The 12507-nt window shown below is 32.0% G+C and overlaps 1 protein-coding gene across 1 annotated transcript in view; it reads right to left on the reverse strand.

Moving 5' to 3' along the window:
• The window catches only part of LOC137928711 (monocarboxylate transporter 14), a 30017-nt gene that overhangs the window by 9043 nt on the left and 8467 nt on the right, over positions 1–12507 (reverse strand). Inside the window, exons 2-3 of the mRNA XM_068771657.1 lie at positions 6730–6868; positions 372–642 (exon numbers count right to left, since the gene is read on the reverse strand). Coding sequence (XP_068627758.1) covers positions 372–642; positions 6730–6843 — 385 coding nt within the window. The 5' untranslated portion in view covers positions 6844–6868. The remainder of the gene's footprint in view (positions 1–371; positions 643–6729; positions 6869–12507) is intronic.

Raw genomic sequence — 12507 nt, forward strand, 5'->3', positions numbered from 1 at the left:
ACTTAAATTTAATTAAAAAAACATAATGCATACATTTTAATTTTAGTAAATATAAATCAATCAATACTTAAAGCTAAAATAATGTTTCACCCGCAATCGAAATCTAATCAAAGGTACTTGAAGTAACAGTGCGAGCGTTTGGTGCCCAGCTGTCGTTTCAATGTCATTGGTAGGTTAGTGTTATAGGCAAACATAGCATCACCGTTTACTAAATGTCATTCTTTAAATGTATTTGTTTTTTTTTCCTTTATTTATTAATAAAAGTTTACGGTTCTATTCGTTTGAAATGTTAGCTAACCATTTGATATACTTAACAAACATGTCATATTTTGATTTAACAATTCTATAGACTAAACATAGTATGAACTTACCTCCCAATATACTGTAGGTGGCTAAGATATGACCCATGCTGTTAGCCGGTGCGGTGAACAAAAGGCCGAGGGCGCATATCGTGGAGCCTACGAAGCAAACTTTCCTATATGAGAAGGTTTTTATCACAGGACCAACGAAGAATCCGGAGAAGTTTACCACCGAGTCCAGGGTACTGGCGATTACAGAGGCGCCGGTCGTGTGCACTCCCAGTTCGTCGAGCAAGTCTTTGAATAGGAGACCAAATGATGGCTCCAAGGATCGAGTAGAAAACTGAAACAAAATGCGTACATTAATTATACAGAACGTAAAATAAATACAGCGCTATGGTGTAATTAAAAATGGGTCTTCCCAGATGTCTATGATACTTTACGCGATAAGCAAATACTTTAAATTATATCTTTTCGCTAACTAAACTGACTATGGAATATCATATTTTTCACTTAGATTTTGTAAACTATATCAAAAAGGTTATATTTAATTGAGGATACGGTTCCTATCATCAACAAATAGACTACTTTCTAGGATTCAATATACAGGGTGATTTATTATGGGTGTAAATGGTTTAAAATGGAGAATAGATAGTACATTTGACAGAAATAAGCATTGAAGCCTTTCCACCTACGTCCAATCGCCCCGTTCACAGTGATCACTGAAATAGACTATATTAATTTTTTTATCTATTCTAATGGTACAGAGCAAAAAAAACTATTGGTAGTACAAAGTCTGCACAATTAGACAGTAAACAATAATTAAATTCCATATGCAATAGTCAGTATTTACAAAACGCTTTTCTTACTCTATTATAATTAACTTATTTATTATTCCTGAAACAACTAATTTTCAATATCGCATAGCTTTTACCGTGAATATTGAATAGCTCATTTGCTGTCAGTTAATGAAATTCGCCACTTGAAAGCTTTTACGCCTATATGTGTTCCTTACCCAGCTCTGTCTCACGTGAAGGTTAAAATAACTATCACATTATTACAAAACGTTTACCGATACAAAATTAATACGCGATAAAGTATAAACAAAGAAATTTATATTACCGTTGTAATCAAATACAATAACGCACGTGGAATTGTTAAACAAAAAGGTAGTTTGATAGCCGTCTGACTCGGTACATTTCCTTTGTTAATTTTTTTTCGAGATAACGCTTTTAAAACTAGAAAATTCCAGAAATTTGCGGTACTCTAGTTTCTAAATAGTGTAACGCACGGTACCTTAAATTATCTTCTCATCATCTATCACCTATCTCGAGTGGCATATGAAATAATATCACTATAAAAGTAAAACATTTCATTCAAATGAACAGACTTTAATCTTCATTGAAATAAATACAAAAACCGTTGACGTCATTGAAAACAATATAAGAAGAGTATATATTTAGTTACGACTATTCATTTATTTACTACGTGAGACTGGGATTCGAACCTATTGATGACAATTTGTAAGAGACAGTTCCTAATGATCTACAGGTTACAAACTATCAAATCTTACTACACAAAGGATTTTAACCATATTTCATTATAATCATTTTAGCCACAGAACGTCTACATTTGGACATAGAAATCCTACATAGAATTCCAATAGGTGCAGTTGAAAGCGAACGGCGTGAAATAAGCAAGGTCATCTGTCCACCTTATAGGCGGACATCCAATGTTCGTTGCCGGTCTGTGGTCTCCGCTATAGAACCTTAAGGACCTAGCCATCCTTTCTAAACACCGTGGTCTGTTCACTGCCACTTCAGCCTGCTAATGAGACTAGTCTATGTCGACTGCTTTCATTCTTCTACGGATCTTCACATTTGTGATGTCTTTTTTACTTTTTATATTTATTTGCATCGCATTTAAATTAAGTTTTATTAAACTAATGTTATTCGTCCTACTATATTAGTATCATTCGTAATCGGTTGGCGTGCAGGCAAACATGCTCCGGATATCAAGATGGAATATGGAATTTCTATTGAAGCACTTACATATGCGCATGAGTTATGTTGGGTTTCTACATCATTTTCACGGCTCACATCATTCGCACCTAATAAATGTGGTCTTATTGTTTACCGGAATAATACAATACGATGTATTTTATGAGTTCCGAGTTTTACTTCTTTTTAAGTTTTTTATACTTTACTCTTTTATTTTTAAAAAAAGAACATCTTTTTTGTAAAACATTAACGAAAGCTTTTTGTCCGTAAGCTTTACAATTTCACCAAGTTTGACATGACCGAGCGCTGAGGGCATTTAACCTAAATTTTATTGTAGTACCATTACCTTGTGTTGAGAAAGTCTAGACTCAAGCTATAACATATTCTGTCTAATTAGGACGCCGCTTAGAAGACGCTCCATAATGTGACTAAGTGCAAGGTACCCCAAGAATGGACCTCGGCTCTTAGTCGAGATTGGTTTAGATTTCTGATCAGTGGATGCTCCGAAAGTAAAATTACTCGATCAGTTTCTATTTACGGATCATAAATGTGGTCATGGTCACTTTTCGAATTATTAAAAATACGAAATATTGCTCGATTCACTATCTTGACGCTATTACCTTACTTTATCGTTCTTATTCCTTCCCCTTATCTCTTCAAAAGAGCAATATAATTCTATACGATAACTTCAACCACTCATTTCGCAAATAAAAATGTACGGTTTATAAAAAAAATGGACTTAATAATTTTGACCTACATACAATCAAAGGGCGTAAAATATGAACTCGGCAGAGAATAATGGTGAGAAGTTAATTACATCGTATCGATTGTTTGTTGTAATTCAAACATTCAGTACCGAATGGTTCAATACAAAGTTAATTGTGTCATTCTTAGGGCTGTACAATGAAATGCTCCATTATAATCAGCAAATAACATGATTATTTTTATACTTAAAAATCAACATAAGGAAAAAAATGCTGTTAAAAATAGTTTTTAAATATAATATTTAATACAGTTCGCAAGTCATCCATTATAAAACTAACATTTATAAATTTCAGTCGAGTTTAAACTAAATTATAATTATTTACGTTGTAAATTAATTCAATTATACTGTACAGGATCCATACTTCTTTTTTTTAATAAAAATACGTTCGTTTAAATGCGAAGAATGTCTACAACAAAGGGTTCCCTCTTGCCAAAAGCCCAGTGATACGAGGAGACAGTGGAAAAAGATCGTACATTGTCTACCATCAACGTCAAATCAACCAATAGACGCCCACTGTAAGGCGTATGCCTCCCCCAAAGATCATCACCATGACCAGTCTTGCACTGCCCGCATCTTAGTTGGTGTACCTACTGGACTCATCATCGCCTCCTGAGAACCGTTGGGCCCTAATGGTCGTCAGTTGCACGTGCGATGTCCCCCTCCTACTGCCACTTTAGACGAGATACGTCGGTGACTTTGGTTCTTCTGAGGATTTTATTTCTGATATCATCTCGTAGTCTATCAATCCTTATGCAGACCTCTAAATGTAGCCTATAAACACCAAGAGACTGATCACACCTTGTCCATTTTCCACAACGAGCATAAATCAAACAAAATCTCATTTGAAGGGTATATTAAAAGACAGCCCTAGTGTAGGCATTGGAGAGCATGTGACTCTGTTAAGCAATCGTAATTGTTCTCGCTTTCAATTTTAGCGAAAGGCTTCTAAATTGAAGCGATATGCAACCACAATGAACCGCTACTGAACTTGAACAATATAGATCTGGAATATTCTCTGCCTTTTTATTTTTGAAAAAATACATTATCCTTGGCGGTAAATTAAATTAATATTACAAATTAGCTTATAAAACTGGACTAAATAAAAGATTATAATAAATATTAAGAATATTGTCTACATTTTTGTGTTTTACGTTACGGATTTATTGTTTATTATTATTATTTTCTTTTGTTTCACAAAACAATGGCATATGCCGCGTATTTTATAAATTAAAAATCAAATTTAAAATTTTTAATACAAAAAAATGAATATTTTTAATTTTTTTTTTAATGACGCATGAAAACAGAAAAAAAAATAAATGAACAAGACTTTACTCTTAACCATGTGCATCATTGCTGATATTATTTCACCATATATCGACAACACGAATAGCAGCTTTTAGAATACAAAAGAAGACTACATACGATAAGTATTTTATTTGTTAAATAGCGTGGCACAGAAAATAACTTCACGTGATATATCCTTAGTCATATGACCGATTCGCATTGCACTATATAATACGGCTTCGTAAACGATGCTTTGTTGCATTGTTTATAAAGCTTGTCGTTATGCTCATTACTATAAGTATACAATCCAATAAACCTAATACAGAATAAATAAAGCAAATGAAGAGCAAAATATTAAGTAATCACACATATGTTTGTTAAAATTTCAACATCATTCATAGTTGATATCTGTGTGTTTCGAAATCACAATCAGATTTATAACAATTTTATCGCTATTTCTAAGTTCAAAAACCTTATAAAGATATACATTATTAATGTTGCAGAGATAGAGAATCACTATAATTTATATACAAGGTTAGACGAAGAACAAAACAATATTTTTATTAAAATACGAAGTCACTATATTTTAAACAAACATAATTTCTAAAACTGCCCAAGTGGCTTTTACAAACTTCGAGGGTTCGTAATGGCAGGGCGCTTAGCGTAAAACCTCTTTTAAGGGGGTCGAGGGCATCGAGCTCTTAGATCGCTCCAGGGGACGCTCCATGGAGTGACTGGACTTGAGGGCCTCCGCAAGAGGACCTCACTTTGAGAAATCACTCGTTTATAACAGTCAACGATTTCAAATTGTAAGAACTAAAAGCGTAAGCAAAGTTATTAATTCATAACGCATTGCCGACATGCGGGTTAAGTCAATATAATGATTGACCTACATTAACCACCTATTGCTCGAATCGGGAACTAACCGCTTTCTCCGATTTGGTATAGTCCCGAAATAAAAAACAGTTACAGTGATTATTTGAGAACAACTTTCCGAACGGATTTTCGAATGGATCGCTCGCCATATAGTTTTTAAATGTAGCGTAGCGTGTCTTCATAATGACTTTACACGATTTACTATACAGAATGTGGTAAATTAAAAGATACCTTTTATTTTTTATTTTATTTATTATAAATCGTCAACTACAACGTTACATGCAATTACAAATCTAATTTAAGATGCAGGAGAAATTGCAATTTAAATGACAGGCAACATGAGCTAGGTAAAAAAACAGATCTACTATAAATCTATTTATCTACTTACCCTATATCTAATTTAAAAGTTACTAAGTTAATGCTGTTCAATAATGAACTATTTCGTTAAGAGTACACATATCTTCAATACTTCTATTAATAAATATTTTGTTCGAATAAAGACTAATTATTATTGATGTTTCATTTATAACACTTTGTAAAAATTAAATCTTAAAATTAGCTTAGTAAAAAATACTTAAAACGACAATAAATGTTATCGGGTTTACACAAAAATCCATCATCATAAAAGTAAAACGTAAGATAATATACAGTCATATAAAGCAAGATGTGTCGAACAGTGACTTCAGTAAAATTCAAGGTATTCGTGGATAAAGCTTTACGGCCGGTATCCTTTAAAAGAGGCACATGTCCCAGTTGTATTCGCAAGTTTGGAACACTACAAAGTTAACAGCCTACTATGTAGCTGTCAACTCATGGAAGTTAGGTTACCTTCATGAGTTAATAAAGTTACAGAATTCGTTATGTGTGGCATACACATGTCGAAATCGTTGTTCTTTTTAATAGTATAATAGATATTAAGTCATAGCGGACATTCTACAGCTAAAATTTTGATGATGATGTTAATTGCTACGAATATCTATTCTAACGAAATACTTATAAAATTTTACTCATTAAAGATGTTATGACAATAGACATTATTACAGTATTCCTATAATAAAAACATAGATTAATAACGCATTTTAAGAATGCGAGTACCAGTCTCCTTATATAATAATTTTCTCTTTTAAGGGGTCCTATAAAAATGAGTGCGTTTTATTAAAATCAAACTGCAAACAGTACAAAAATATAAAATAGGCAATCACGCGTTATTTGGAGTGAGTAAAAATTATTATAAATGTTATGGTACAGAAATAGAACAAGAGAAATACTTGTTATATAGAGGGTGAAATCTTGTGATACGAGGGACATAAAAACATCAACTATAGTTTTATAGGGGATTTACTATAATTGGAATTGTTGCCCTATTAATAACTAGAACAACAAGATTAATGCAGAATCTTTGATACAAATCAAACAATTAAATAGATTCCAAACGAGGAACTTGGCCTATTTGGTTATTCATTAATATTGTTATAAATAAGCATTAAACTTAAATAAAACTTACATTAACTAAACTGACTCCCAGGCACACCATCCACGCCCACCCACCGTCTGGTGCGACCTTTCTCGTCGCCGGCGGCATTTTCTGTATTGAACCTTTACTCTTCTCCACCGTCATTTTTCAGCCTTTGTCACCTACGCACCTGTAACAACAAACTAAGAGTTTAGCAACTAAAAACAAACTTTATTATTTTTATTTCGACGGAATTAACGGGTCATCTGTCCAACTCCCTCGTCGCCGTTCCCGAACCTTAAGGCACTAGTGGCCATCAGATCTTCGAACTATGGCTTATTCATTGCTACATCAACTTGCCAATTCGATGGGTTATAACGGTTACTTTTGTTCGTCTATGGTAGTGCATGCTCCTGATTCAATGAGTGCAAAAATGAAGGACAAACTTTTGCTTATATATAACTCGTCAAAAAACATGTAACAAATTAAATAGGCTCTGTATGTCTGTAATAAGTTACATTAGTTGATAGGTATCATAAACAAAGTTCTACCGCTTTCATGACGATTGATCCTATATGTGCATATAATATATCGATAATTATCTTCGCTTTATAAATTGATAACACTAACTCGTTTAAGAATTTGTTCATAATACAATTATGATAACACACAGCCAGCAATTATAACTCAAGATAAAACCACTAATCTTGTTTAGTGGTAGGATAATGCCAACTCACACCTTATCAAATAGTGCATTTCTTCATAAATAAAGAAAAAAACCCTTATACAAGGTGGAATGGTTATGTGTCAAAGCTCTAGGGGAGTCTTTAAAACTTGCTGACCTATTTCCAATTAACTTATTTTTTCTATCTGTTTGCGATAAGTAAATATCTTCTGCCAGTACAAATTCTGCATAGATAATAAACAATGCTTAATTTTAATATGTAGCAACCCCAATTTTATTCTTTTCTTTCTATTTTTTTTTCTTACCATGTTATCATAATGTTGTTTATTATTTCTAAAAAAATAATGTTTCATTAGGGTGTACCATTTGTTAATGGACGGAAACTGCTCTATATATTTATCCATTTAAAGCTTTTACACCTTCAACCAATCATCCTGTATATTAAATAACAAAAGAAGGAAATGGGTCATAAACATGGTAACAAACGGCGTAAAAAACGCTACTTATCAACGTAACTGATTAACATTCCCGCCTATATTAAATATCAATGTGAAATAAGCTTTATATCCTAACATATTATGCGATATTATTGCTTAATTGAACTACATAAACAAACATTTAAAAAATAGCATAAAATTATTCAGTCTCGATTGGGATCACTTACTAATAATGAGCTTTAACACATCAAAACATGTGTCACGTGATTCGATTAAGAGTATCTAAAACATTTTTTGTTTGTTTCCTGTTAAGGCATTCTACATACGGCGTACATCTAATGTACAAATGAGTTTATAATATACACAGCAAATTTTCGACAATAGGTTCAATATAATAAAATAAAGTCCACGGTTTAGAAAAAAAAAAGAACTGATAATCTCACCACGTAATTACAACATTTTTAACAATTACGTTATTTCGAAAGTTATTGAACTATAATGATTTATTTTACGGTACCATTGAAATACGCTTGTAAATACTTAATATAAAAAATAAGTACAGGTTTAATTAACTATTAGAGTTAAATACAATAAAATAAAATTTGATATGTCGTGTAAAGTGCACATGCTTTAAAACGTTTGCTTATATAACTATAAACAATATTATACGTAGTAAATTCTTGATAGGTAATCCAAAAAAAATAATTTACATAAAAAATATAAAAACACTATCGGTGAGAAAAAAGGAGGGACACGTGATAGTTTATTTGAATTCAAAAGCCCAATATCTCAATGAATTAAATATTTTAACAAAATCTTATTATCACCAATAATACGAATGTTTTAGTACATTGTGGTATTTTTAATAAATTACAGATTAACATTACAAACAGATGTAATAATTAATATTTCTAATTTGCTTTAATTTCGTTGTCAAAAATTAACAAATCTTTCATTTGTATTTCCGTGCACCGCTTATATCATAAAGGTATACAAGATATCTCAAACCTGCCTTTTCCTATTTTAAAGTCAATAGTTTATTATTTTAATAAATATTGTAACATTCAAGAGTTTTTAGTTAATCAAAAAGTGAGAAACTTATGTTTGTTGACTCATTTACATGATTAACATAATAATTTATACATAAAACTTTATTAAAATACATTTGAAGAAGCAACTGTCAAGTTTTTAGCTCCTCTCATATCAGCGTTCCGAGCCGGTAGCTTACAATTTACAATGTTAAAATAATTAACAATTCAAAACTGTGTGTGTATGCTTCTTGAATAACGATATTTTGAATTACAATTTGTATTATAAAGTTCCACAAGATATCTTTTTAAATGTATAATTAAAAGTATATTATAAATAAGTCCTATTCGCGTCTCTAGATTGTTTACTTGAGTCTTTTCGGTCTATTGACTTATTTACATGGTGGATATTATAGTGTAACCATCAAACATCGATAAATTTTATTTAAAAAGTGCAAGTGCTCCGAGCCGATGATCGCTTTTTACTTATAAAGAACAATTGACGATTCAAAAGTGAATTTAATTCCAAAAAATAAATGTTTTTATAGAAAAATTTAAAGAGGCTTTTTGTGTAGCACACGTGCGAAGCCGGCCTAGCGCTGGCGGCGTTAGCATGCACGACGGAGGAGGGTATCACGCAAGCGTTTCGTGCGGATGACGGATCAAACGACCACGTGCCGTCCCCACGAGGTCAGCGCCAGGGAAAACATTACACAGCCGCGTCGGCTTTTGCATTTAACTACAAGAGCAATGACACGCTCGTCGCTATGTCAAGAACGAATGCAAATCATCGCGAGTTATGAATGACAAACTATTGCCTATGTGCACAAACAACATAATGTAACACAAACGAATTTAATACTTCTTGGCTTATATATATAATCAAGAAATAATATTTATATTCGACGGATTATACAAGTAGATTTTTTCGGTTTTGAAAGCTAGTCATCCAAAATTCAATTTTGAATTTAAAAAATCCTACAGACACGAAACCGTAAATCATGTGACGGTACATTTCGTAAGGTCGGTATTTTAAATCATATTAGAGACATAATTCGAAATGAACAATGATTGAGTATATGTGTAAATGTTTTAAAGGAGTGAATAAAACATTTGTTACAAATTAATATATAGTACACCCTATCCAAAAATCAATGGTTTTAGAAATATTGAGTAAAGTAATGATAAAATAGTAAGAAAAAGAGTTTTCAAAATTGGAATAACTATATATCAAAATTTATTATGGTTTACTATCTATTCCTGTAAACTCTGTACTGTCCGAAGTTTTTGGCCTGTCGCGTTCCAATAGAGTTCCATAGTTATCAATTTACACAAAATACTTTATAATAAGTGTAAATGATTGTTTAGCTCATTTATCAGAAAAAGGTCAAGAGTCAAGAGCAGTTTCTCATATTTTCAAATTAAAGAGTATCTAATACACCCCATATATGCTTGTAGTAATTCCAACGATTTTAAAAAAAAATAGGAAAGTCATATAAAATACATTCAAAACCAAATATTATTGAAACAATGTACCGTAGAGTGAAATTGACGTGAAATCATTGTGAAACAAACATTTTACCTTATACAAAGTTGCTTACCTTGAATAAATAATTTGAATGTATAATAAATTGAAAATTGTCGATGAAGCTTTCCAGCAACTCTTATGTAATAGACAACTATCTATATGTGACATTGATACGAAAATATCTAAGAGCTAAATATACGCACTGTACGTACGTACAATTCCGATAGTCGCGTGATATCTGAGAAGAGAAATTACGCCTGAAATAATTACAAATAGAAAATTCACGCGATTAAAAAAAAAGTATTTATAACGAAATAGTTTTAAAACATTTTTAAACGGTGACTGCAAAAGAATAGCGAAACTGTACCAATATAATTTAAAATTTTTGTACACAAGAGTATTTTTACTCTTTACCCGTAACTGTTTATAATTTCTGTACCAGTAGTAATTCAATTTAATACTTGAATGTTAAAGATACGAGAAACTTTTTTCTTCCGAAATAGCACTTAAAGAAACTCTTAGAGTTGTGTTATTTAATTAACACAATAACCTATGTACATATAATACTATACTTAAACTGTCAACAAGTTCCCTCAGACGAAGTTTCTTAGTTAAAGATTCGTTGTCTCAGCCCATCACTGCAAGATATAGACTTACCACAAAGATATCTTTGGGACGATATACCATTATAGCCTCGCCTGGCAGGCGATCACAATGTAGTATACGGTACGCAGAGGACGCTGCTGCCCATGCTATGGAAATTTGTCTGTGAGCAGTGGCAATCTTTTAATAATGAAGCACATATTGTGAATTATATATAACAGTGTAGCCCCGGAATCGAACACGTACCCTGAGATTGCAAGTCTCAGTCCTGTGCCGCTGAGCTACCCCTGCCTAGCCATCAAAAGATTTAACTTTAGACATTTTAGTAAGATAATAAGTGATAAAAAACCACTTTTAATAACCATACTTTCTTATAACTAACAAAATATTTATAACGTTTAAAATATGTCTGTAGCGTCCATTACTTATTATTGTAAAGGCCATTTTTAACCTTTCTTCTGTAAGGTCAAATAAAATAAAATTGTTTAATAAAATATATGTTTAATTGTGTAATAATACGTGTATATTCTATAAACCAACACTACATACATAATTAATAAAATGAAATTGATTTAAATTGCAATAATTTGAAAAAAAAAAACTAAATCTACCTGGAAACGGTAAAATTGAAAACAAACATAAATTGACAAGTGGAGCAAAATATGAAATTACGCTCTGTTACGTCAAACGCAAAATAATTTAGGGCAACAAATTTGCGTCAACACTGGAAATAAAAAAAGAAATAGCTCTGACATAGAGGGCGGAAGATAATTTATTATCGCATTAAGCCTTTTATAAGTTTGACCTATTTATTTTATCTACAAGTGTGATATAAGATAAAAATCTTGAAGAAATGCAAGCATATTGCAACATATTACTTTACGAATAAATAAACTAATCTCTAATTACGGTTTTTTAAAATCAATATTACAATACATAGGTAAAACATCAAACATCATTCCAAACCTAGCAGTAGTTGTATACGGAGAAAATTGGATACAATAACGCTATATCATTGTAACAGCCGATAGAGGCACACTGTAAGGCGCAAGCCTACCCCAAAGATTATCTATGAGGGGATATACCATAATCGCTAAGCATGGCAGGCGGGTTCGCGTTTTATGTTAACATGAAAACAAATAAAATCAAAACTAGTAGTACTAGTACTGTTTTGACTGTAAATAATTGAAAAAAAAGAATCAGATTTTTTCGATTGGTTTTGTTAGGTTATCCACTACTTACCCATCATCAGTTTTCGTCGTTATGGGACAGTCTGTGTAACTAAGGATAAAGTACCCGTTAATGATATCCATTGCCGATAATGTATGGAAGGAAAAAAAAACTACCGCCAGAGTGTGGTCATGTTATTCAGCGCAAGTTTTTGTGATCCTCTTTTCGTTCCGTCATAAGACTGGCCCAAAACTTTCCGCTCCGAATGGAATGATTAAGACCACACTAAAATGGACTTAAAAATATACACGTTATAATACATATTCCACCGGTAAGTTGCATAAAACATAGGCAATCATATTACCTTTTGAATTGAAC

The sequence above is a fragment of the Battus philenor genome, unplaced genomic scaffold (assembly GCF_028537555.1).
Source record: "Battus philenor isolate CCGP_79_NKW_IND1 unplaced genomic scaffold, ilBatPhil1.0.hap1 SCAF_4, whole genome shotgun sequence".
Taxonomy (NCBI): Eukaryota; Metazoa; Arthropoda; class Insecta; order Lepidoptera; family Papilionidae; genus Battus; species Battus philenor.